The sequence below is a fragment of the Echeneis naucrates genome, chromosome 1, assembly GCF_900963305.1.
Source record: "Echeneis naucrates chromosome 1, fEcheNa1.1, whole genome shotgun sequence".
NCBI classification, from domain to species: Eukaryota; Metazoa; Chordata; class Actinopteri; order Carangiformes; family Echeneidae; genus Echeneis; species Echeneis naucrates.
Genome location: NC_042511.1, coordinates 5,450,940 through 5,477,494, shown reverse-complemented (window position 1 = coordinate 5,477,494; position 26,555 = coordinate 5,450,940). Strand labels below are relative to the sequence as shown.

The following is a 26,555-nucleotide window of genomic DNA, read 5'->3' as shown; positions in this document are numbered from 1 at the left end:
TGTATAAACTCTTCAGATACTATGCTGACCAAAGACCGTAGTCCGAAGTTGTTCATTCCAACAACTGTTAGAGGACATTTATGTAAAATCATCTGGTGTCAATCCAGTCCATACACAGCTGATTTATCAATTAAATGAAAGCGAATTCATTGACTCATAATAATAACATGGATTGCTGCAACACATAAACATGAATTTGAATGTATGTGTGTGTCTTGTTAACTGCAGTAGTGATGTGTGAGCCCTGACCGAACAGTTCACAACTCCAGAGTCATTTTACTGACTTATGAATCATGATTCCTCATCTCTGTTAACTTGTCGTTGACTCATCCCTGCTACTGTAAGCGGACTCCCTGTGGGAGAAGCAGCAGTTCTGGTTTGTTGGTTCAACACAGTGCATACTTTAGACTCCTCTCATGGTAACATGTTTAGATTCACAGCATATAAATCCTGACTCCTCTCGTCCTATCGCGAGAGGAGTTTAACTTATTGACCTCCTGAATCCTGACATCTCTTGTGGTAACTCGTTTGGAGTCAAACTGGTGATTTATGACTCATTCGGTGATAACCTGTTCAGAGTTGAACCCGTGAGTCCTGTGTCTGTCACTCCCAGTTCAGCAGCAGCACATTCACACACACAGTGCCTTACCCCAGCTGAAAGGAAATTATTCACTATATTCATCAACCAACCAATCAATCAATCATCTAATCAAACTTTATTTATACAGCATTTTTGAAACAAAAACAATGTTGTGCAAAGTTTTTTCCACATTAAAAAAAAATAAGCAAGACAATATTCCCATTCCAGCCACAGGACAATAGTTTTGTCTTGCAAAGGCAATTACTATGCTAAATAAAAAATTTCCTTGAAGTGGAATGAGGCGGACTGAGTAGGTGTGTGCGCACCACCTCAGTGACTCAGACGACTCAATGACCGATTCACTTTGGTGAGGGATTCACATAAAGTCGAGTTTCCTCATCACCGAACTGCAGCTGCTGCTTTTTAAGTCAAACTGAGCGCCCAGCACAGACGCATGCCCAGTATTACGTGCTCTGATTGGCCGACATGGTACCGCCACTCTCCTATCGCGAATTTGATTGGCCTTAAAGACCTACGTCAGAGCTGCTCTGTGCTCATTGGTCGAGGATTTTCCGGTAAAAATAAATCCGCCTGCTGACGCCAGCGCGCCACATTCAATTTAAAGCTGCTTTTCAGCGTCAACAGCAACAACAAAACGATACTTTTGTTTGTTTTTAAGTTACAATTATTAACGCCCTTTTAGTAAAACTTAGCATAAAAATGCAGTGTGCGGATTTCCTGGGAGTTCTTCCAAATTCACCGCGGAAAGCCATGGGACAAATCCAGGTCGGTGTAATCTTAAACCGCCATTAATGTCCCGCTTTGTTGCGACTAACCTCGGCACCTCTGCTGCTGTCTGCAGGTCATCTTTGGACCCATGTTTTCAGGCAAAAGGTGGGTTATCCTTTCACCAAGTGCAGACACACACCTCTCACTCCCGTTCACCGCCAAAAGTAGCTTTGGAAACACAATAACCGGCGGGCTGGGGCTGTTTGTGATGTGGGGGAGTTGGATCGCTGTGGTTGCTGTTTGCTTCATCGTTGTTTGACATTGCAGCACTGAGCTGATGAGACGAGTGCGCCGTTTCCAGATAGCACAGTATGACTGCCTGGTGATCAAATACGCCAAAGACCTGCGTTATTCTGACTCAGGCATGTCCACACATGACAAGTGAGTCTTCAGTGTGCTTCTTCATTGAACTTTACAGAAGTGCCCTGTCTGAGTTTTTTTGTTTTGTTTTTTTTTCCTGCAGAACTACATTTGCTATTTGTCTACATTTCTGTCATGTATAAACTCCACTAAAAATAGAAGACTAGACATGGCCAAATAAAAACTTACAGTTGACTAGATTCACTTTTTCTTATCATCAATTTGACTATAAACAGAGCATTATCTCATTTATGTCAAGAGTACACTTGTATGGGTTGAAATCATCAACTATATTAGGTGACATGACAGACATGGAAGAATACTAATGTCTCTCACCAATCTAATCCCAAAATAACTCAAGCATCAGTAGTGAGACTAGTAATGCAAAAACCTAATGTCTTTTGTTTGTCATCAGGTACTTTTCTTTTCTTTTTTTTTTTTATCACGTCCATCTTTTAGAAATACAATGGATGCTCTACCAGCTGCACATCTGGCAGAAGTGAGGTCTCTGGCACTGAAAGCCTCTGTCATTGGAATTGATGAGGGACAGTTTGTAAGTATATTGTACTGTATTTTCATTCCTTCTTCCAGCTTAGACTTAAATTAGTGGGCGTTCAAATCCAGGCAGTTGAGGATATTTTATCTGTCTAGATGCGCCAGGGTTGTTGATTGTGTGCACCTCCTTTACTTTTAGTAGGAAGTCATCACCCATTAAATCTGTACTTCCTTTGTGTTACTATAGTTTCCTGACACAGTGGAGTTTTGCGAGGAGATGGCAAATTTAGGGAAGACGGTGATTGTCGCTGCCTTGGATGCAACTTTCCAGAGAAAGGTGAGTATCTGTGAGCTTTATCAGTGATGCCATTCATCCACATAGTCAGTCAATCACTGCGTAAATGCTGGAGGGGCAGATAGAGCATCACTGTGGGTGTAGACACGAGACGTAAGATGTCCAAGACAACGAACACGTTATTGAGATGGCACAAAACAATTTGCATGCGCAGCTTTTTAACAGGCACTTGATTGTGCTCATTTTCCCTCCCTATAGTAAGTCTCTTCAGTCCTGCTATTGTTAACTGCTTCTCTGCTGTCCTGTGCATTCCTGTAGCCGTTCGGGAATATCCTCAACCTTGTCCCCCTAGCGGAGAGTGTGGTGAAGCTCCATGCTGTCTGCATGCAGTGTTACAAAGAAGCTGCCTACACCAAGAGGTTAGGAGCAGAGCAGGAGGTAAGGAGGCAAAGTTAATGAAGCTATTTGTCTGATTGTTCTGAAAATCTGATGGTTTTTACAATATTTTCTTTAATCACACTTTCAACATCAGTCATCTCTACTGTTTGTGCTGTAGCTGGAGGTGATTGGTGGAGCTGACAAGTATCAGGCAGTGTGTCGAAGATGTTATGGGGATCTGATGGCGGACAAAGAGAACAGTGCTCCCCTCAGGAATGAAACTCCACAACAGCCCCTCCCAGGAAAACACATGGACATTGGAGCTCAGAGGAAGCTTTTCTCCCACATCCACTTATGATCATAAAATCAAGACATGATATTGACGATCAAGAGAGAACTGATGAACAAAGTGTGTGCGCATGAATTTTATTTGAAATGGTAGAGTGTTGGTATTTGGTTTGTGGATGTATATGTATAATACATGTATCTTTTATTGTGTTTTATTATCCAACTGTACACCTCAGTCCTGATGAGTGAAAGAACCTCCACTGTCAGGGTGTCTGACATGTTGCATACACTATAAAAATTTTTATATATATATATATATTTTTTTTTTTCCTCATTTATGCAGAAGATTTCTCTAGACAACGTTGGAAGCTAAGCAAAGTAAACTTTGTGGTTTTAAGAGATGGCTAATGTTCCTTTGCTCACACAAATGTTTTCAACTTGTGTACTCTCTGATATGTAATCCAATGCCTTTCCATTGCAGCCAAGGACCAAAATAACCTGTTCAAATCCTGGCATGTGTGGCAGCATGGTGAGCTGGTAGGCTGGAATGGAAAAGTGTCTCATCACGAACCTGCTCTACACAGCTCTTATTACTGATAGTACAATGACCCAACTAAGACAAACAACCTGTGAATGATTTTATTCTAGAAACAAAAAGTTTGGAGTAAATCTGTATGCTTCTGACAGGTATGATTATGGAAAACACTGAAAACAAAAGATCATGGGCCAAATTTAGAGGTGCAAAATACTTGCAAACAAGGGAAAAGAAAATAAGATGCACATTATCTGATTAAGTTCTTATTGCAATTTTTAGAATTTTAAGAAGTCAACACAAATCAAATTATTTCACAAATAATTTTAGTCTTCCCACATTTACAGTCAAGCAAAATATCAATGCTACAGACATTTTAATGTGGGCAACTTTTCACTCTAAATATACATTACATCAACATTTAATATCAAAATTTAGCCTGTTATCACTAACAAAACTACGTGGAAACCTGGATTCTGAAGAACATGTTATAAACTCAGGTTATTCAAGCTGCACAATTGGAAAAACTTATGATTAATAAGTTTGTCACATGAATACACAGGCTTCAAGTGTTCATTAACAAAAGCTTTATCTGATTTTCCACAACATAGAATTAGCAAAAATCACCCAAGCACAGAAGAGAGCAGCTGTGATACACAGCTGCTTAACCTAAATATAACAGTATTTAATCAAGGCACATTTTGCTCTCATTTGCTTTCTTCTAAAACCCTTAAAGTTCTCTTTAAGGCAAATATCAAATCAACAATACATTTCATTTATTTTGGTTCTACTTGTGTGTGTGTTTTCCTTTAAACAATCTAATTGACCATGTTTTTGTTTTTTCATGCTTACAAATGTGTCAGATGTAGATGTACCATTAATAAAATCACATCCAACTTCAGGGGTGTCATTCACATTAGCAGTCAGCCTAAATCCCTGCAACAACAGAAAGCTAATCTCAGGCCTTAACCTTTGACCCACTTCAGGCACAAGGCAGCTTTTCAAAGGGCAGGTGTTTGATCCTCACCATTGCAGAATGAGTCGTTAATTTGTCATTAGCAAAGACATGGACGCTGAAGTGTGCCTGTAAATAGGAGATAAACAGTGCAATGAAAAGTAAATGTCCCAAGGCCTTGGAGGAAATGTGAGGGATCAGAGTGAAGAGGAAGTTTTGTCACTGATAGTTAACAAGCAGCTCCTCAGTCTGAGGGCATGCTCGGTGAATAAACCTGTTCAATAAGTGGAGTTATCTACATTCCCCTCCCTCCTTTCTATCTATAAATGGGCTGGACGTGTGAAGGCTGCTACATTTGCCATAATCAGAGTCAAGGAAATACATAAAATTGTCATCTTAAAGTGGTCAAAAGTATTGCAGGGTGAGGCGGAGAATGCAACAGCCCTGTCCTCTAGTGCAAAGATTGACTTTATGTTTATATGGCTGACAATCTAACTGCATAAGAACTACAGAGCCCACGTTTCACAAAACAAATCAAGCACGTTTGGCCTCATGGTGGTCTACTCCCAAATTATATTATACTTAATTTAAAGACTGTTTAGAGGTCATCATGATAACCGCCCTGAAAGGGAAAAAAAAGATTTTCGGCACATGCAACCATTAAGAGGCACCTTTGCATAGTGAAATATATGTACAAATGCACATTGTCAGGTTCCAACAGAGTAAAGAGAAATCAGAGAGATCATCTTTTACTCTGACTGGAGCATCATAATGTCACATTAAGTGACCTTTGACCTCCTGGGTAAATTCTATCTACCTCTCCCCTTCAGGATCAGCCCATTTGAGGTAAAAGTTGCATCTTTGCACAGGGGTGTAAGGTCAGATTCACCATCAGCAGCACTAATTACAACAATTAAACACTCAGCCTGATGTCTGCAGATCTGGCCTCACACCTCTAGAAGTAAACTGCAGCGTCCCTTCTCTCTTACTTGCAGCTGCACTGCTCAGGTTCTCAAATCTGACTACTCTTGGAAAAAGTGTGTTGAATCAAATGCAAAAACCACATCAATATGATATAGCTCTGTTCCTGAGCAGTGCAACTCCAATCACTTTATCAGCAAAAGACCAGGGACAGCCACGACCATGAGAGCTCCCTTTGGCTCAGTAGTTGGGTGGTTGGTATGTGTCCTCATGCTGCTTGGTGTTGGAGATGAAGGGAGGCTGTTGGTGCACGTCGGGCACATTGCTGGGATACGCTGTGTAAGTGGTAGGGGTGTAGGTAGTGGGGTTGTAGGAGGTGGGGGCGTAGGCTGGAGGGTAGGTCGTGTTGCCCGGGGGCGGCTCTGCGTAGGTTGGGATGGTAATTTCAGTTACGCCACGGCGATAACGGCCCAGGGCGTAGTAGGCTAGGATTCCCTACACAATGACATGAAAATGTAAAGATCAGCACAGACACTGAAGACTTTTCCAACGTTTCAGTCAATGGCTTTGATGCTACGCTGCTGCTGAAGATGTTCCGGAGCAGAACAAACGAGCGTTCGAGCCGTTCCAGTGTTGAAATACACGTGCAGAGACTTGAAGGAAGCTCAGAAGAGAAAATCCATCGCATTGATTTCGTCTGTCAACAAGTTCAATACAGCTAAATTTCTGTTGTTCTGTAATGCGGTTATAGAACTTTTCTGATTGATGTGTTCAAGTGAAGTCAGAAAGCTCAGAGATAAGAAATAAGAAATTCCTTTTACACTAGTAACGTCTATCTTACTGCTGTTCAGTGTCAAATCAATTTGAAGTTTAAAATGTCACTTGGCATCATAGATGTGCTGTCAGTGTTTCACATGCACTCTGGCCGGTTACTGGAAGAGAGTGTGAGCCACACAAGATAAGAGTACGCTGGAGATAAAACTTTGTCATAATTTCCTGCAGTAATAGTTTACATACAAGCTGCCAGCACCCGAGAGTGAAATGCCAGAGGTTACCATGAACATTTGAACGCACCGCTCCTGTACTCTCACCTGTGTTACCAGACGAAAGCTTGACCATAAATATAGCAGAGAGCTCAGTGATAGAAGAAGTGCCTCAAGCAGGTTTCAAGCAAGTCTTTCAGGTTTTGTATCAACTGAAGTTTTTTTTGAACTTCATTAGCAAAAAGCACAGATAATAATGTGCTTACTTTAACATTTGGTCTAATTTAATTAAAAGGAAAATCCTGCTCACCCAGGTGGCGATGGAGAAGAAGGAGAAAGCTACGGTAGCTCGTGCAGCGTCCTCAGGGATTCCTCTGACATCTTCAGTGTGACCCCACTGACTGGCCAATAAGCAGAAACAAACAAACCAGAGGAAGGTCCACACCCCTAGACGGCACAGATGCACAAACACAGATAGAGATAACCAACTGTTTTTCCACAGTGCGTGAAATAATGACAGAAAGCCTGATAGGAAAATGGATTTCCCCTGATGGTTCAGACCAAAGAACAAAAATGTCAGCAGAATTAAAAGAGCTGTCACCATCTGCTCCTGTGAGCACAAGCTGTTTTCCAAAGCACCACTTCTTTGTTTCCTTGAAGAATGGTTGACTGTGAGCGTGATGAATGTTTAATTCCAGCTAAATCTGTGAGGCCATCTTCCCACTCCAACCGCCCTAACTGTGTGTGAAAATGAATAATACATACTATAGAATGTCAGGAAGAGCAGCAATGATCAATTGCTTGTATGTAGAATTTCACTTTTAAATGAGAAAACAGAAGATTTTATGGGCTTGGAGAATCCTCCTCAGTAACTCATCCTTTATATTTTACAGGCTAAAATTTAGCTCCCTGAGAAGGTCTTTTTTTTTTTTTTTTTTAACTTTTACCATCTCTGCAAATGAACACAACACGGACATTCAGTTGATATAGTTTGCACGATTGACAAAACACATTCAGCAGATATAGAGGTACATTAGCATTGACTCCTTACTTGTTAAATTCTCAAGTATGTTTCCACCTAATTGCTAATTTCGCCTGTCTGCTGCTTAGCAGTACAACTGGCCTTCGGTTGAGACTGAACATTAGAGCTGCAAGGTGTGAAATGAAAACAAAAGTAGCAGCACAGTTGTTGTATAACGTTAAAGCTCTGGCTTACCTGAGAATATCAAGTCAGCCATGACAGCGTACTTCCTTTCCTGTGCGTTGCTCATGAAAGGCAAGTAAACATCCAACACCAGAAATCCCACACAGGCCAGGAAGGCAATCACCCCGATGCCCACAGCATAGTGACACGCCGAGTCATTCTGGTTGAAGAAGCACTTCGCGTCTGAACTGTGGGAACTGTTGATGTACCCCTCTGTTGTGATGCAGGCAAACACCACCAAGGCAAATATCTGCAGTGAATTGGAGAAAAGAAGATGCTGGCAAACATTTGATGGTTTTCAAAGATACAGCTGCCTCCATGAAAGGAACCAGCTGTTTGCTTCAAGGGCATTTTTGGAATATGGGTTTGATTTAATGCCTATTTCACACATTTCTTATGCATTATTAACGTTCACTAGCACAGATTAAAAAAAAATAAATCAACTGTATGGTCTACTTGGTCAGTCAGGAGCTCTGCTGTCACAATGCCAACCCCAGCAGAAAACAGATGATACTATAGGGCCTAATGAAAAGGAGCTCTCTCTCAAATAACGTTCTACGAGTTTTTCTAGCAAAGAGTTAAAACTGCTCTGAAAATGAATGACCATGTGCAGAGACCATGCATAAATATCGTCACAACTTCAGTCTCTTGAATGAAACAACCTAATTCATTTCTATGTTCCATGACACACAGTGAGACTAATTGTTTTCACAAACGGTCTCTTCTCTTATTGCCGACTTTTGAAACAACCTCCAATTCTTGTGTCAATTTGTGTGTTCTTGTGGTGTGTAACCGTCCCCTTTGGTTACCCATCTAACCATATGACCTATTTCTGAGTGCAGCTGCCTGCCATGTGACACCAGAGATGCCACCAGTTCCCCAATAACACTCATAACAAGAGGATAGAGAGGGGATGTTTACAGACTGGGAGGGAGGAGAGGCCATAGCGCTGCTGGGCGAATGAGACGAAAGGTAAAGGAAATGAGCAGTAGGCTTTAGAGAAGTGAACTGGGGGACTTCCAAAACACAAAGAGACACAAGACAAAGCAGAGACAGGGACTTTTACAGGAAAAGATGGATTTGTCTGCTCATAAACGGACAGATGGAAAGCGATGAGTGACAGATGGATGTCAGGCCAACATGTTGCTCATGTACATGCAGTATATTCTTTTGATAAATTATCCGATGACGCAGGAAATACTGCTGATGCCCGATTCCTGATGTTGTTGTGTTAATACAGCGCTTAGCGTGAATATTGTGGGTGTCTCTGTGTCGATGCAGTGTTTAACAGTCAGGACGGCTGGGTCGCTAAAGAATCTGAACAGTGTTTGTATCTTTCTGGCATTTCAGAGAAGATATAATGATGTGATTCAGTGCTTTTAGTGACAAAGAGCCTTTGTGCAGACTTTTCCTTGTTTCAGGAGCAGGTGTGGTGCATTATGGGACCTGTAGGCAGGGTTACTGAGTGAAAAGCCCTCTCTCCTAGAATAACTGCTGACATACATGAGGATTTAGCTAGAGTGAATTTGAGATGAGTGGATCAGTGTGTGTGTGTTTCAGTATGCGTTGTGTGAGAGTGTGTGTGTGTGTGTGTGTGTGTGTGTGTGTGTGTGTGTGTGTGTGTGAGAGAGAGAGAGAGAGAGAGAGATCACAGACAAACACATTCACCAAGAGTAGATGAGAGGGGATCACCTTACCTGCCCATCCACCACTGTTTACCAGTGACACACACATAATCCCTTTCTTGGTCATATATTCTCACACACAAACACACTTTCCCCAAAACAAAAAGATATAAAATAAAAAAGTCTGTCCTCAGTCCTCATCGTCTGGTTAAGCAGTATGTTTTCTTTGGTAATGGTTCACAGCCCAACCTTCCACCAAGGGGACGGTCAAGGACAGACAGAGCAGTGAGCTCAAAAAAAAAAAAAAAATATCACAAAATCTCAAAATTCATTCTGCACTTTCCGGATGACTTCCTGAACCACAACAACAGAACCTGCGCCATCAAATTCGCCCGGCAACAAGTGATCAGCCGTGTGCCACAACTTTCCCCTTGGGCCGTGAAATCCCCCTTTCTGCATCACTTCTCCATAACAGGGCGGCCGATCACGTCCACTTTCTGCTGAAGAAGGAAGCTGTGACATGTGTGACATGCTGCAGTGGCGGACACGCACGGATCCCCGCGCCCTGCCAGGGTTAGGGTTAAAGACGGGCAGGTGCGCAGCGGGGCCGGGCCCACCTGCCGGCCCGCCACGTGCTCTCGAACCCCGTCCCTCTTCCGAACCGCTCACCGAATAAATACAGACATCAGCAGGGCCACCTCCGCCCACGGTCCACTCACCCAGCTCAGTATCCGCACGATGGTCTGCGGCTGGCGGACAAACTTGACGAAGTCGAAGCCCCCTCCGGCGAGCGAAGCCCCGTAAGCGCTGCTGACACCGCCGGTCTGCTCCATGTGTGCGCCTCCGGAGCACCGATGAGCCCAGCTGACAGCACCGACCCTCCCGGGGAAAGGCACTAAGAGCTGCGGCTGCGCGTCAGAGGGGGGCGGACTGGAGACTGATCATGTGTGGCTGTCATCAGGGCTCAGCCCCTCCGCCTCGCTTTGGCTCACATAACACAAACACACACGGCAGAGGGCACGAAAAGATGTTTATTTGGTCACAAATGGGGGGGGTAAGAAGCGCTCCTCATGGCAGCTCGGCCGGTTCCTCCTCCAGCTCCGGACCCAGCATCTGGAGGAAGCCGTCCAGAGACGGCTCGGATTCCTGAGGAGAGCACAGACACTCACTGTCCGCACGAGTTCTTCGGTTATCAGGGCTTTTCTTTCAGTCTTACCCGATCCAGTTCATCCCCGCTGTCCGTCTCCATCACGCCATCATCCTCGTTGTACTCAGTCACATCCTGCAATAAAAGACGACTGAGCTTTCAGAGTTAAGTTCACACCGGGAGGGGTCGACGCTTTTCGTGCTCCTGAAGAGGGAATGAATGTGTAAAAAGACGACAGCAGTCACAGAAATACTGACTAACCAGATCGTCCTCATACGCAGCTAAAGCCCTCTTCAGCTCCAGATCCACCCTGAGAGGAGAAAACAAAACATCTCACACACTTCATGCAACATGAATCTGAACACTTTGACCGAGGACGTGTAAGTGCTGTGGTCAGTGTTGCTTCTGGAAATGTTGACCCCCCTCAAAGTCATGAGTACTTTCTTTTATTTTTTTACATCCACATTAAACAACGGTGAAGACTTTTTCAGACATTTGTTTTAATTCATCGCTTTCAAAGGGCCCATATTTTTGTAAAGTGAGACAAAGCAGGTCTAAATTCAGGTCAGAGTCGGTGCTCAGTCCACAGAAAGGTGCACACAGCCCATATTCCTAAAAACCCAAAAGAACAAGCAGTCAGGAACTCGGTAAAGTTGTGATGTCACAGCTATACGATCGCTGCCCTTGGCTATGTCTCCAGCAGACCCAACATCCAACCTTGCACAATTAGTTTTGAGAGTAGATGCTCACATTTACTAAAATGCAAAATCCCCCCCGTTCAGGAGGAGAGGAAAACACCAAGATGGCCACCCCCTTTCAGACATTCGACATTTAACAGTTTCATTGGTAAGGAGGGTTTCAGAATGAAACAGAAGAAAAACTCACAGAGACGTCTCTCCATACATTCTCCGTCCTGAAAGAGGGTTAAAAAGGAAAAAGGTGTTATTTCTCAGCAGTAAATGTAGCATCCAGTACAAAGAGGAGTAAAAACATGTCAGCTCACCGATCACTGCGATCCCACAGCAGATGGAGATCAGGAGAATCAGGAGTGTGAAACATCCAAAGATGACTGCCGCCACAAGGACAGGGACGTGATTCAGCACTGGGGAAGGAGGAGAAGATGAACGGCATCAAGGCGGATGTCTGACTAAAGCAGGAACGACGACTAGCCATCATGAACTGACTGTGCCTTTTTTATCCAGATACAGCCTGCTACTGCTTATGACGGTGGTGTTGTCAAAGCTGTTGGACGCTTCACAGTGGTATGTCCCAGCGCTGTGCCTCTCGACAGCCAGCAGGAGTATCGATTGTTCTGGACGCTGGTTGACCACGTAGTAGAAGCTTCCCCGTTGGTGCAGGAGCGTGTGGTTGAGGAACCACTGGTACCGGGCGTGAGATCCCCTCTCCACCTCGCAGTACAGCCTCACGCCAATCACAGCAAAGTTTTCTGCAACGTCTGTGTCCAAGTGAATTCTCACACGGCCCCCAACTGAGACTGACAGAGGCAGTGGTGGAATACAAAATGGATATTGGATATTACAAAAAGTAATCCTTCTGTGTTTATGGAGTACATCACAGTTCTGTGTCAGCACTTTCAAACGAAGCACATACCAACATCCAAGGGCAGCCAGTGACCGTATACGGTCTGGTTTGTGTTGTTTGCCGCACACTTGAGGTATCCCAAGTGCTGGTCCAAGACCAAAGGAACCTTGAAGATGGCGTTTCTGTCATCACTCGTCATAGTGGCGACCAGGTTTTCGTTGTTGTAGAGGGAAAACGTGATAGGTGGGGTTCCTTTTGTCGACTGACAGGTGACCACGGCAGAATAGATGTGGGCCGACTCCTTTGACACGGTGAAGGAGATATCCGGAGCTGACACCAGATCTGAGGGAAAAAGATGAAGGGTTATGTTTTGCCCCCCCAAAAAAACACATTAAACTGACATTTTTTTTTCAACTATGACAACCACAAACCAGTGACTGTGATTTCGACCTCAGGGCTGACGGCAGTGAAAACGGTCTTATTGAACTTGTTGGAGGCCTCACATTTGTAGGAGCCGCTGTGTTCTGACGTTGTTCTGAGAGTGGCAGGAAATATTTTTACAGGAATTGTCTTATTCTTTGTTAGATAAAGAGAACGTCTGAGATATCTGATACTTAGTAGTAGCTGTCAACCCTGGTGATCACCAAAGCAAGCAACAGAGCAAAGAGCTGTAGATGTGGCAGCAGCTGCTCTGCTTGGATCTTCCGCTGACCTTTCGATCAAGAGATGGCCATTGGAAAGGTTAACACCAGGAGACGGAGAGATGAGCCGATCATTCAGCAGCCACTTGTAGGACACGTGATTTCCAGCTTGAAGATGGCAGCGGAGCTTCAGACTCTGACCCTCAAAGACCTTCTTTGGATCCGAGAGGATGATGATCTGTGCATTGTCCACTGGTTCTGCAGGATGGACACAGCAGCAGACTTCAGATCAATTATTGAAGCATCAATCAAATTTTATTTGGATAGACCTTTCATATAGGGCATTACAGTTCAAAGTGCTTTACAGATATAAGGTAAATTAGCAGTAAACAGCAACTACACAACAATGAGAGAATAAAGTAAAATAAAATATATTAACAACATAAGAAAAGTAAAATAAAATGACTACTAACGAAAAATAATAACAACACTTAAGTTCATCATGGAAACTCGGGAGCATTAAAGCTTGAAGCTGGTTCAGTTAGCAGATCTGTGACCCAAATCCTGAGGAGTGTTTGCAATGTGCGCAAAATATATGCTATCCATATTTTTCCTACTCACCTGAGCTGTTTAGATTTTTCTGATTAGTACTAAGCTTGTTTACAAGATGCGATCGCAATGTCACCCGCACACCTCACACAGACATGTCCACACAGAAATGTGTTGAGCATTTAAACATATAAATGCTCAAAAGTACGATGGTAATTACAAATTACTGTGAAATGGGCACATGGAAAATGTTTCCCTGGACTCACCAACCACTCTCAGGTTGTGCGTGCTGCTGACAGTGGGCTCTATGGTGGAGACGTTCTGAGGTCTGGCCACACACTCCAGGTCGCCCTCATGGGAAGGTTTGATTACAAAGGGGATGATCCCAGGCTCTCCGTGCATTGACGTGTAAAAACCCAACGGCTTTTCACGGTGACCCTTTCTGAAAACGTTTGATAATCAGAGGGATTTTCCATCACTACTCAATGCAATAGTTACATTTAACGCACTAATACTCACTTAAATATCCGCAGAAGGATAGATTCATTCTTTAGCTGTGACTGTACTTCACATGTAAAATCAATAATGTCCTTCACCAAAGCCTCAGAGGGGCCAGACAGTTGTGGCTTCCCCAGTAAAGTCTGACCTATCAAAAAATACAATAAAGAGGCAACAATATTTAGCTAATGCTTGTGAAAAAAAAAAAAAAAAATATATATATATATATATATATTCACACACATACACACAATCAAATGATGCAACTAACTTACTGCTCTGCTTACAACAGGAGCACAGCCCTGTAGGGATGAAGAAAAAATCATACCTTTACACATTAAAATGACTGGAACGTACTGTAGTGCAGCATGTGTTGATTATCTTACCCAGTGTGATCGCAAAAAGGGAAGCAAACATTCTTCAAGAGAAACTATTCACCATGACGCAAGTGTGGACTTCACAAGTGATTATGCAACAATGTGAAAATACAAGACGTTTTGAAAGGCTAGAAAAGACGGTTGAAGCACTATGAAAAAACACACACACACACACACACACACACTGCCAAGCATGTGCAAATAACTGATAGCATTTGTGTAGTACCGCTCCCTGTTGTACCCACCCTCACTACGCAAATTCATTCACTCATGTCATTGCTGTCCTGTGCTATGATTTTGAAATGAATATTAATTAAAAAATAATTTATTTCACTGGTTTAATTAAGAAAACAACAAGATATGACATGATTTTTTATTTGGAAAAACAAGAGGGTATACATTAGATTTTTTTTTTTTTTTTTGATCTCTTTAACTTAACTTTCCACTGCTTTCTTACAGGTCAGGTAAATGTAGTACCTTTCAGCAGAACAACAGAAGACATAATAGACATTTTACATAAAAGGAAGGCACTTTGCATGAAGAGGAGATAAAGGTTTTCTTTCCATGTCACACTGCGGTCTCTGTAATCTGAAACTGAGAGAGAGAAACACAGAGTTATTTTGTTTACAGATTATCTGTTGGTGAAATCCCCAAGAAATGTTCGTGCCATAGAGGTTCTGAAGGAAAATATGCAAAACCTTATTTTATAGGTTATTTGATAATTTATTATTTTTTTTATCCAAGTTCACAAAGGCTGCTAAATGATCTGGTGGTGATGTACAGAAAAGATGATAATTTTATATATTTTTTTTAAAGCGGTAGAAGATGGATGGATGGATATATCAAACTTTGTTAAAACAACAAATCATCCATAATCCTTTTTTTTTAATTTCTCATTAAGTTAATTGTCCACATCTCCAATCAGAATTCTGTTGTTTCATTAATAACACCAATCTCTTCATTTCATGGGTTCAAATTATACCAAAAAAATCCTCAAATCTAACAAGATTGTAATAATGTACGCTCAATTCCGTCAATTTTCAACTGACTAAATCGAATCAATTGTTAACTTCAGGAAGGAGATCCCAGTCAATTTTATCTTTAATTAATGCTATACTATACAGTCATTTTCAGTAAATTAAATATGTAAATTAATTAAATTGTATTAATACGGTTGATTCGAAATTCAATATTATTCCCGCTCTAGAAATGAGCGGGAATAATTCTGCAGGATCTGTAAAGCATTCGTACAGGAGACTGAAACTGATGTGTTCCAGTGCTGTGTAATGTTTTGTGTACCTGACTGTGGACGTTGTAGTCTGCAGTGGCAGCACCGGACTGCTTGCCTGCTGTCAGGGATGTGGATGCAGATGGAGCTGGCTCTTTACAACTATGAGGGAAAGGGACAGACATTGTTGAGCTGGTTGGTTGGTGTCAGAAAGCAATAAACTTTGTTAGGGCAGTAACAATAAAGCTTACTTTGCGCGAGCAATAAGGGCACGACCTGCATAAGAAGCGAAAGGTGGTTAGAAGAACTTTCTTAATTAAGTGATATGTTTAAATTCAGTGAATTATACACAAACACACACACGCACACACCTTGGTTCTGGGCAAATATCCTGTAAACACAGCCAACAAACACTGCCATCACCAGTGCAAGGAAACAGCAGAAGGATATGGAGATAATCTCAATTGTGGTGATGTAAACCCCTGTGGAGGAGAAGGGGGGCCAGTGAGGTAAGACGGACTTTAGAGTTGCAATGTAAGTCTTTTTAAAATATAAAATGTGCATTTTACTTGGTGCTGTTTCTGTGGAAGATGTTGTTGAAGACATTGAGTTAAGGGTCCTGTCTGATTGAAAGTGAAAAAGTGTGATGTAGTAAAGAGCACAGAGCACACAAAATGTAAAAAAAAAATGTCTGGATTTAAAAAGAACGAATAGGTTGATGTTTTTAGATTTATATAATTCATATAATATTTTTGTCTTGCCTAGAGCCAAGTGAGAATATTGTCACTCTCATGTCGGTACGGTACATATTCTACAGAGAGCAGCTAAGTGTCTTAGATCAGTGTATGCACTGAAAGCAGAGGGAAACAGATAGTTTTCCTCTGTACCATCTTACACAATCTGCCCCTCTGGGGCCCAATATTGGCACATTAATTCTCATTTGTTTAATCCATGCAAAAGCAAACATAAAAGTGACAGATTATTCCTCTGAGATTCATTTCGTCACATGAGCCTAACACCTCGTCTTGTTCTTTTCACCTTTAACTTGAACCATCACAGCTACACTCTCCACCCAGGACCCGGAGTCGTCGTAGCTGTTCCTGGCCCTGCACCGGTAATACCCAGACTCCTCTGGGCCGAGCTTGATGAGGGTAAGGGTTCGTCTTTTGTTAGTGAGGGCATAGTGTGGCAAGACAGGCTGAATGAGGGAGTCCATAGGTGCCTCGGGAGGAAGAACGGAGTCGTTGAAGAACCAGGAGACGTAAGGGAACGTTCCTCTGCTGATTTGACAGCTCAGCCTGGCAGCAGCCAGGCTGGAGTCGACTCTGTAGAGATAATCCACCTCCACTTTCACACTACCTCCAACTGGGACTGGGCCACCAGGAAGAAGAGAGAAAGACTAATGTAGAAATTTCAATTAAAGGTAAGGAATCCCAGGCAGCTTGTGTGCGTATAATTCTTACCCACTTCCAGAGACAGAGGTTCGCTCATCAACTCCTGCATCTCAGTTTTCACTTGACATTGAGCCACGCCCATATCGAGCCCAGGCACCAGGGTGACAGGGAACCAGGCAGAGATGGATTCGGTTGCTGTGACGGATGCCACTTCTTTGCCATCTATTGAAAAGGAGAAGTTTGCCGGGTGACTCCCTCTTGTTGACCAGCAGGTAACGTTGCCATGGTAGATGTTGCCCTCTTTGGAGATGGAGAAAGAGATCTTTGGCTTTGATATGAGAACTGGTAGAAAGGGGTGAGAGTGGAGGAAGTACAATGAGAGTAAAACCACCATTTCATGCAGGCTTAAAAATCAGGTCAAAAGTATGCAGAAAGGGTGTTCAAGTGATTCAGAATAGGCACGCAATGTCCAAATGTAGTTTTGGCCGTATTTGGCTGTATTTTTAGATGTAGTGCTGCATAACCTTTGGTCAAAGTTCCCTGTTTTGGTTGAAATTTAAATGTTTAAATGGTTTAATATATTGTGCTTTTCTTTTGTTTTATCTGAAGTGTTTTTGTCTCAGTTTAGTTTCACATAAGTCACTTATTAACTATTTTCCAAGTGCTCAAAGAAAATATAACTGGACTCAGGCAAACACTCAGAGAAACCTAATCCTGCAAGGACGGTTAGTGGGTCCAGGTGGTCCAGCTTTGAGGCACGACTGTGAGCGGTGACTGCTTTGCAAAACTCCAGATGGCTTTTTACTCATAGCACTTTGATGTTTTCACAGTTTACATATAAAACCTACACCTGCTAGGCCTAGATACCTTTGACTGTCACTTTGACTTCTCCGCTGCTTGAAAACCTCCTGATGTCCTGGACCGTGGATAATGCCATGCATGAATAGAGTCCAGCGTGCTCTGGAGTCACTTTCTCCACAAGTAGCTTGTTTCTAGTGAGATGGAAACCAGGAGGGATTGAGGATGTTACCTCCTTCCTGTTGAAAAACCATGCGTAGGACAGGTGTGAGCCCCTGGTGGTGTTGCAGTACAGGACAATGCGTTTGCCCTCGTAGACAATTGGGGGGGAGGGTTCAGAGGTCACTCTGGTGTTTGATGGTGGAGCTAGACATGATGGAATGATAGTTAGGGAGGAGAGGACGTTTAATGTGTGTGGAATGGTCTAAATGTCTCTGGTACTCACTGACAATACTCAGTTTGATGGTGTTGCTGACTGCTGTGTTTTCGCCGGTCGTGGCCTCGCAGTGGTACGACCCCGCTGATGCTGCAGTGACCTTCAGGAAGAATGAGAGTGGCTCCTCTCCTTGGTCATCAGTAGTTTTGGCAATCGGGAAACCGTCCAACATCAGCGTGTAGGTAACTGGTGGAGAGGAGTCACGTGCATGACATCGGAAAGCCACCCTTGAGCTAAGGTAGGCCATGTCAGGGCCAGTGAGGACTGGACGAAGAGAGATTGACCCACCTAAAGAAAAACAGGAAATTCTTGACCAACAAAAGCTCTCAAGAGTTTCATTTTTTTAACATGACGTACAAGCCCGCTAACTTACTTATCTTGATGAACAAACTTGCCAGAGCTGAATAGAAATAAAACATATTTGTAAGACATATTTGTAGAATATTAGTCCCTTAAATAATTTATTTATGTGCCAACTTTAAATAAAATTCAGATAACTCACCCAGAATTGGCAACAGATTAAGACTCTGTACGTTCTTCATAACAGTACAATGTATTTAACCATTACAAGGAGTCTGTAGCTTGGTTTTATATGTGTGTCTATCTGTGTGTGTATGTGTGAATTCACTGAGCTTGTGTGTGTGTCAGGGCTAGGAGTGTTACACATGTGTTCCATGTAGATAACACATGAGATGGTGTGGCTTCATTTTCTCACAGCCTGCTGGACACAAATAAAGATGAGAAAAATGCACAAACCACAAAGATTTTAATGAAGCGCATTCAGGTTATGGAACAGACACAAAGAGCAACACAACTATTATTGTTATAGCATCTATGAGTCTATTAATACATTCATCTGCATAAAATCTTCATTTAGCCTGTTTACAATTAAAAGTAAAAACCAAACTTGATATATTCAAAAGCAACATAAAATGACCATCATAATTTACAACCTCATACATTCAATAAGTTCAATGATACTAAGACACACATCACATGAGGGGCAATTTAAGACCACTGTATGTTTAACAACAACAACAGATCAGTTTGCAGTTGGGGGGGTGTCTTCTCCAGTGGCTTTAGAAGGGACCTTGCGGGTTTCCTTCTTACGCCGGAACATTGTGGTATGCTGTTTCACCAGGAAACGCTTATCTGAGCTACTCTGTGAGGAAGATACGCACAGATTGACACAAAGCCTGAACAAAGAGTACAAAAGCTAACACAGTCTAAATGCTTCTCTTGCAATCAACTGAGTATAACCAATAATTCTTTTATTTGCTTTTCTTGGTGGATTTTTAGCTATCCAATTTGACTTACCATCACCAGCATGTCTTTCAGCCTCTCAATGGCCTTCTGATTGGCTCTCCCCCGTGACACATATGAGGTTAAGATTATACTGAGGAAACAGAGTGAGTTTCATGTCACATTCAAAGACCATGACATGAAGAGGAACTCAGAGCAGTGTCAATGCAAAGTGTTGGTTACTGCATGAAACTGCCTTCATGGTGCTTCTAGTTCCATCCTCCTAATATGACAGCATTAAAGTAAGATAGGGTGGACTTATTTTACTTCAGCGTAGTTAAATATCATCACTCTTGCGCGTTCTCTTTGCTTACTTACATTTCAGCAAGTATGAGTGGCAGAGCGAAGGCCTCAGAGGCCATATAGCGGACAGTTTTTTGTGCTGCGCTGGGAAGACTCTCCACACACGCTCCTATCACACTGTACACAGTTTCTCCATTTCTGAATGGGCCACAGGACAACCTGGGAGGGAAACAGGAGGAAGAAATCAGAGCAATGTGCAACAGAGAAAACTAATGATGAGAAACAAAAGGGTGCAATGGAAATGAACACACAGGCAGTTTTTGATGCAGGGTTGTACTTTGAACCAATAACATAAAAAATAAAAAAACTGATTTGCAGAAAAGAAAAAAAAAAAAAAGATTGTGCGTACTTGTTGTTCATTGTCTCGCCTTGCTGGTAAAGGTTGAAGCCCACTGGGATTGCAGCCATGATAAGACCAAGCAGCAACATGAAGTGGAATAATACTGAAGAACTGGAGGCTCGAAACGTTCGCTGCTCTGCAACACAGCACCGCAGGACCGTAAACTGAAGACAGCGTTGGACAGAGAGAGAACTGCACGTCAATTGTTAATGTTTAAATATGATTGATGGTCACAGCTGAGCAGCAAGCCACGAACAACAGGGCAACAATAGAAGTAAAGACATTTGTATGAAAACAGATCCATTAACATGGTTATCGAGAACCACAGAAAGGAATCAAAACATTTCAAAAATATATTTGTAAAAATTCCATCCATCCATCCATCTTCCATCGCTTTTTCCATTTCCAGGTCACAGGGGCTACTGGAGCCAATCCCAGCTCACAGGACAGGGCAGCGGTCCATCACACAGCCAACAGACAGGACAGACAGAGACCAACAACCACTCACTCTCACACTCAGACCTTTTTTTTTTTTTTTTTTTTTTTTGTTAAATTGCTTTAATTTAGCAGGATTTTGTGACCACTGAGAAAAGCTAGCCTAATGGTTTCCCTATATTTCCAGTCTTTCAGGCTAACCCTCACCCGAACAAATCATCAGCCTTATATACAATGTACAGTTGCTTGAGGGTCAGGTTTAGGTGTCGGTCTTTTCTGCAAACAAATTAGTGATTTCCTCCAATTTTTCAAGAACCAATTAATTACAAAATATTGAATTTGTTTATTCTTGCATTAAATCACAAAATTCATCGTTTGAAGGCCTTTGTCGGAATGATCTTCCTTTATTGGCTATAATATTTTAGGATTGTTGTTAGAATGAACGCTTTTAGGTGTTTGTTCTCATGCAGGCGCTCAGCGTTGAACTGTAAACATTAGGAGACACAAAGAGTGATAGAGTTATGGTCAAATAGGTGTCCAGTTTCAACAACCTTTTTGATGTAGAATGTGGCCACCAATATGACAGTCCCTATGAGAGGCATTAGGGGGCAGTAGTAGATCCCCACCCAGGACACCGTCTGGCTGTATACCAGGTCCAACACATTGAAATTGATAGGGAAACATTGTTTCCCCAACAGACGGTTCAGTAAGGATCGAGGGTACTTCTTCCGCAGCAACCTGTCAAACACAGGAGAGACGTAAAAATGTAAAACCTGAGGGTGGCAGAGTAACTCAGAGAAAGTCTTTTCATTGAAACATCAACGATTACTAAGACAGACAGAGACTCTTTCATCTCTCGTAAACCCACATCCTGGGGTAGTCCATGAGAAATGCATTGCAGAAAGTGTTGAGGAAGTTGAAAATACACAGCTTGTACATCTCTTTGCCAAACTGGTTCTCCTTGCAATGAAGCTGTAAAGAAGCACAAAAAAACCTGATTGTCTGAATCAAAGACTGATTGTGGAAGAATGTTTCATGCTTATCGCTCACTCTCAACTCACCTTTTGTTGTTCTGTAGTTGTCAGAAGGAAGAATAAGTAGATCCCCAGAGAAGCCAGCTTCAAGAAGATGCTCCTGAAGAAAAGTGACTGTGAGTTCAGCAGGCTTTTGGGCCTCAGTTTCCCCTGTGTGTGTCACTCACCTCACCAACGTGGCATTCACCTGCGTGGTGAAAGAGTAGTCTTCAAAAATTGAGATCTTATGGAAGATGTAAGGGAAGATCATGTTGACCAAGGTGATGATGATGGGGGGGAGATACTGGAGGAACAGACTGACCAACCAGTAGTAGCCATTCTAAGAAACACAGTCAGGGTCAGATGATGAGTTATTTCAATTCAGGATCTATAGAAGATATTCAGCATCGCAGCTCTACCTCCTTCAGTGAGATTTCTGTGGCAAAATAGATTAAGTAGAAAGATCCGCCCAGCAGAGACAGAACTATCATGTTGAGGATGAACCGGAGCAGATAGAGATGCACTCTTTGTCTAAGTGTCCTCTGAGCCTCACGCAGGGAAAAGCTCTGCTCCTCCAGGAACAACTGAAGAGACACAAACAGATATAGAAAGGCTGTTATACTGAGACTGTGTACATATCAAATCGAATTTCACCAAATAGTGGAGTTGTGGTTAGTAAGCTTCATATTCATTATGAAGCCACAGAGCTGTAAACAGTGCTGTGACTTTGCTTTTCAGAACTTATCACAAATTATGGCAAAAAGGACTATATGGTATTATTCCAAGGACATGTCTAAGTATGTAAGCAGACAGCTGAAAATAGGACTTAGATTATAGAATCTGATATACACACATTTTCTTTAGCCAGCCAGTGAACCTTTGATGAAGTTGAAATGTGATTTAGTGCATTAGGGAAACACAAGTTGTCTCTTTTTCCATTTATATTTGACTTGTGAGCTGGTGACTGCACAAGGATCAAAGACGCACAGCCCCTTTTAAGCGCTGTCTGTCCAATTTAGCACAGAAGCCCTGGGAAGCATAAGTTAGATTCTTTTTAGTTGCATAGAATTATTTTGGTTATATTTTATTTATGTTTTTATTTACTGTGTTGCCAGTTTGTAAGGCACAACTCACTAAACACTGTCTAAAACAACATTTATGCAATCAATCCTGCCTTCATAACGTTAAAATTTAAAATCTAATTTAAGGCTGTTTTAGGGAGTTGTTGATTCTCCTTTATGGGAACTTGGAGGCTTGTGTTATACGATGGCCTTGGTACGTATGTTACAGTGGTCACAGGTACCACATGTCTGTCCGTGCACCTTGAGGTCATTCCTAATGAAGCTGCGTTTGAGGATCGCTGAATCAGGGTCCTGGATGGTGAAGTCCCAGCCACTGAAGATCTTATAGCTCACATTCATCCTGTAACGCTTTCCCACCATCCAGGTGTGCTTATAGCCAACAGTTGTTCTAACAGAGAAATTCAAAGATGAGCACATCACGTGTATGCTCAGGAATATGACCAGACTCTTTTGTTGCTGCGTTGTTTATGAACCCTGACCTGCGGATCACCATGACGAGGCTGAGGAGGACGATAGTGAGGATTCCACCAAGGTACAGCAGAGGCGTATTCAGACACGGAAAATTTAGGGAACCGCGCGTGTAAAAACCGTAGAAAACTGGAGAACGATCCAGATACCCCTGCAGAGACGAGAGAGGTGAATTAGAAGAAACATATCAGGTACACACACAGATGCACACACATGCACTTACCGATCCCAGGAAGAAATCTAGGACTGAGTCGTTGCCTTCAAACCTCAAAGGTTCTGTTAAACACAAACAAAGACAACTGTTTATTTTTAGGAATAAATCTAGTTGTGGTACATTTATTGTAATCTGTCTTTTCCGCTGACTCACCACTGCTGTTGCCTCTGCCATAAAATGTTGTAGGGCCAAGGATGAAACCCCAAATAACCATACACGTAAATAGGTTCAAGTAAATCAGGTACCTGAGGAAAACAAAATAGGCCTTCACGCCTACTCCAAACCTGCCTGGGAACAGATCAACACCCGGCATCAGGGTTTGGACTGTACTTTAATGAGTGTGATGAAGCAATTTGCTGCAGGCCTTTCTTACCTTCAATGGTGTGAAGAGTGTGTCGCCATGGCAACATGCCTGCTAGAGCCCCTCCCATCTGCTCCAGCACCCTTTTCCTGTTGATGCTCTGGCTCCGCCTCCAGGACTCCCAGAATCCAATATTTCGGATTTCCATCTTCCTCCAGTCCCTAAGAAACAGCAGAAACACAGTATTTTATGATTTCTTCAGCATTTTAATATCTCAAACCTTTGTCCTAAACCTGAATATACCATCAACACAGTATTTGGAAAAAAAAATACAAAAAAAAAAAAAAATAATAATAATAATAATAATAATAAATAAATAATGAAAATTAAGCTGGGTACATTTCACTTATGTTACTGTAGGAATAGAAGCACGTTCAAAGTTTTAGCGATTTTATCTTGTTTTAGCCTCCTCTCTTTTTTATTCTGTGTCCCACAAGTCTCCAACTGTATAAAAAGACAATGTAACCCTAACCCTAACCCTAACCCTCCCACAAGGAACAGAGGTCATTGTCCAAACAAAACTGATTTTTTGCCATAACTCAAGTACCGACTCACTAATTCACTGCAACTGCACTTGTTGCTACAGGCAAATAACTGCAAGGTGGTAATTCTGATAGTTTTGTTTTTATTTCCTAAATGGAAGAGAAACAAAAGAACTAAAAATTATTCTACGTAGGAAACGTAGGTTTACCAGGAAACTGACCACAACACATGGACTTTTGTAACTTTTAACAAATGTAACAGAACAAACAAAATAGAATGGGAAATTATTGGTTGGACATTACTTACTTTTCTTATACTGCTAGAGTTGGACTATGTGACAGAATGGACCCTTCCCTGTTAAAAATGAGAAGAGGAGTCTACAATAAGCTCTCCCACCTGACATCTCGCTTCTCCTGAATACACATGGCCAGCTCTCTGAGCGGCTGCGTGGACGCCTTGTCTCTGGGTCTTCTGGACAGGTGGGCATTGGAGACACTCCCCCCTGGCTCTGAGCTGCCCAAGGGTTCATACACTCCTGAAACACCCTGTCTGTTCTGCGCTGGCCGGCAAGCCTGGATGCTGGGCAACTGGTCAAATATCTCCATTTGGTAGTACTCACAGGAGTCCAGTGACATGGTGGACTGAGTGCTCTCATCTGTGGTGAGAACAATATGTGGTTTCTGACATGAATGCAGGTCGCAGTGGATATCTTCCCTGATGCTAGGTGTTTCACTTAGGGCATCTATTAGAAATGGTATTTAGGGATGCAACTAGCAATTTTGTTTTGAGTAATCTGCAAATTGTTTTCAGAATCAATCAATCTCTTTGTTTATGAAGGATAGAACATGGTGGAAAAGGGATATCTTGTTTTGTTCAACTAACAATCAGCCAACCAAAAAATATAAACAGCAACAAGCCTTCACATTTGAGAGCCATAATTGTTGGGACATCTCAGCTTTAAAAATCACTCAATTTTCCAACAAAGCAAATAATTTAGGACTAACTTCCTGCTTGCTTTCATTTTTGTTTTTGTCATTCTTGCATTTATTATTAGCACTGTCATTTAGGCCAACAGTTCATGTCATACAAATATCAAAATTTATGAATTGTTCATGTGTGTGAGATTTTTGAGCAAATTTTTAAAAATGAAATGTAAACTTATATAAATAATGTATTTGCTTGAATTAGACCAGGGCAGTTCTGATTTGTTGACCTCAGCGGAGTTGCATTAATTGCATTGGGCTTTTCTGTGTGGAAGCAGAAGGTTATCAATGATCATTTGGTCCCTCTAAATAAACATTAACAGCAAGTTAGTTTTCATGCAGTTTAGTATGTGACTATGTTAAACACAGATTAGCTATATACAGTTCCTGACAAAAGTTGTCGCTTATCCAAATTGAAGGAACAAAAAATAATAACTTGACTTGTAGTTGATTATAATCAGAAATGACTTATATGAAAGGCAATGGCCTCTAGATTATGCTTATTATACCAAAATTGGCAGTCCAACTGCAGCAGAGCTACATGAGAACAGCTCACCAGAAACTTCCTGTATCCACAATGCTGGATTCTCTCACGCAGTGGTCTTCATGGGCTTAATCATCCATTGAACTGCATCCCATACCTGAGAAGACCTCTTGGAACCCTCATGGATCCAAGATTCACCCAAAAAACAGTCAAGTTTGGTGTTTCAGGATTGGCTACCCCAGTCACCAGCCATGAACATTATATTGAGCATGTCTGGGGTAAGATGAAGGAGGAGGCTTGGAAGATGAAACCAAATAACTCTGGGAGTCCTGCAAGACTGCTTTCTTTGCCATTCCAGATTGACTTCATCAATAAGTCATTTGAGTAATTGCTGTGATATGGATGCGTATGGATGCAGTCCTCCAAGCTAGTGGCAGTCATACATTAGATGAATTCTTTTTTTGATATACAGGTTTATTTTGGTATAAGAAGCATAATCTAGAGGTCTTTGTCTTATGTTTACCATGGCTCTTTGTTTCATTTCATAGTAACCTCAAAGCAGAAATAGAGTACATTCTATGTCCTGCTATAATGTATCCACAGAGTCAGTCACTTTTAGCAAAAAAATATGTTTTCTATCTGAGATATGTATACAGAGATGATAAATGTAAAAAAAATGTATTATTTTCAGTTACCTGACAAGAGTCTTGAGAGTTTGGCGGCATTGTGTTCCTCCATTTTTTGTCCTTGAGCTTCCTCTTTAAGCTATGAATCTTTTCACTTGAGTCAGAGAAACACACATCTACACTAAAGGCGTTGCTCAAAATGCAAAAAAAATTCTTCCGCAATTTGCAATAAATGCCCTTCCTTTTTGCTCTTTGCATTACAGTGCACTGAAGTGAAGAACCATGAGAGGTTGGTTTGTCAATCAAACTCTGTTGGAACAGCTCAGTATCTGGCATGTTGAGCAGATGTTAGATCTGCTCACATATAGACAGGCTAAAAGAGGCAGCTTACAGGAAATCACATGGCAGGATGTTGACACGGGCAATAATTTCAGAACATAAAAAAA

The 26,555-nt window shown here is 42.0% G+C and overlaps 5 protein-coding genes across 8 annotated transcripts; 1 reads left to right on the top strand and 4 right to left on the bottom strand.

Annotated features, from left to right (window-relative positions):
• Positions 1-1,166: 1,166 nt before the first annotated feature.
• Positions 1,167-4,625, top strand: tk1 (thymidine kinase 1, soluble). Of its 2 annotated transcripts, XM_029499142.1 has the most exons (7): positions 1,167-1,366; positions 1,443-1,474; positions 1,637-1,750; positions 2,189-2,282; positions 2,472-2,561; positions 2,838-2,957; positions 3,076-4,625. In XM_029499142.1, exons 1-7 carry the CDS (start codon positions 1,301-1,303, stop codon positions 3,253-3,255), a joined length of 696 nt encoding a protein of 231 aa, XP_029355002.1. In that variant the 5' UTR covers positions 1,167-1,300; the 3' UTR covers positions 3,256-4,625. The 2 variants fall into 2 exon arrangements, with proteins under 2 accessions (XP_029355002.1, XP_029355011.1); XM_029499151.1 differs by lacking the exon at positions 1,637-1,750.
• Positions 3,809-10,356, bottom strand: syngr2b (synaptogyrin 2b). The gene is made up of 4 exons (XM_029499130.1): positions 10,125-10,356; positions 7,793-8,030; positions 6,887-7,023; positions 3,809-6,088 (listed from the first exon to the last, which is right to left on the bottom strand). Exons 1-4 carry the CDS (start codon positions 10,236-10,238, stop codon positions 5,834-5,836), a joined length of 744 nt encoding a protein of 247 aa, XP_029354990.1. The 5' UTR covers positions 10,239-10,356; the 3' UTR covers positions 3,809-5,833.
• On the bottom strand, positions 10,344-14,268 carry LOC115041567 (Fc receptor-like protein 5). The gene is made up of 13 exons (XM_029499119.1): positions 14,169-14,268; positions 14,058-14,084; positions 13,804-13,930; positions 13,551-13,726; positions 12,807-12,993; positions 12,526-12,629; positions 12,164-12,436; positions 11,742-12,047; positions 11,556-11,654; positions 11,438-11,465; positions 10,814-10,862; positions 10,622-10,687; positions 10,344-10,551 (listed from the first exon to the last, which is right to left on the bottom strand). The coding sequence occupies exons 1-13, from the start codon at positions 14,197-14,199 to the stop codon at positions 10,474-10,476; spliced, it is 1,551 nt and encodes a 516-aa protein (XP_029354979.1). The 5' UTR covers positions 14,200-14,268; the 3' UTR covers positions 10,344-10,473.
• Positions 14,269-14,544: 276 nt separating this feature from the next.
• Positions 14,545-18,614, bottom strand: LOC115041557 (Fc receptor-like protein 3). 3 transcript variants are annotated; one of them, XM_029499092.1, is made up of 11 exons: positions 18,518-18,614; positions 18,389-18,415; positions 18,025-18,303; positions 17,649-17,945; positions 16,851-17,123; positions 16,426-16,758; positions 15,957-16,010; positions 15,759-15,869; positions 15,639-15,663; positions 15,459-15,549; positions 14,546-14,753 (listed from the first exon to the last, which is right to left on the bottom strand). In XM_029499092.1, the coding sequence occupies exons 1-11, from the start codon at positions 18,555-18,557 to the stop codon at positions 14,727-14,729; spliced, it is 1,557 nt and encodes a 518-aa protein (XP_029354952.1). In that variant the 5' UTR covers positions 18,558-18,614; the 3' UTR covers positions 14,546-14,726. The 3 variants fall into 3 exon arrangements, 2 of the variants coding, with proteins under 2 accessions (XP_029354962.1, XP_029354952.1); XM_029499102.1 differs by lacking the exon at positions 15,957-16,010 and having other exon boundaries at positions 14,545-14,753; XR_003840625.1 differs by lacking the exon at positions 14,546-14,753 and having other exon boundaries at positions 15,957-16,006.
• Positions 18,615-18,769: 155 nt separating this feature from the next.
• tmc8 (transmembrane channel-like 8) lies at positions 18,770-26,457 on the bottom strand. Its single transcript, XM_029503675.1, has 16 exons — positions 26,179-26,457; positions 24,413-24,671; positions 23,546-23,694; positions 23,326-23,460; positions 23,182-23,234; positions 22,970-23,109; positions 22,731-22,878; positions 21,828-21,992; positions 21,597-21,748; positions 21,457-21,529; positions 21,264-21,367; positions 20,947-21,133; positions 19,970-20,124; positions 19,636-19,779; positions 19,333-19,411; positions 18,770-19,177 (listed from the first exon to the last, which is right to left on the bottom strand). Exons 1-16 carry the CDS (start codon positions 26,219-26,221, stop codon positions 19,058-19,060), a joined length of 2,106 nt encoding a protein of 701 aa, XP_029359535.1. The 5' UTR covers positions 26,222-26,457; the 3' UTR covers positions 18,770-19,057.
• Between the last annotated feature and the right edge of the window lie 98 nt (positions 26,458-26,555).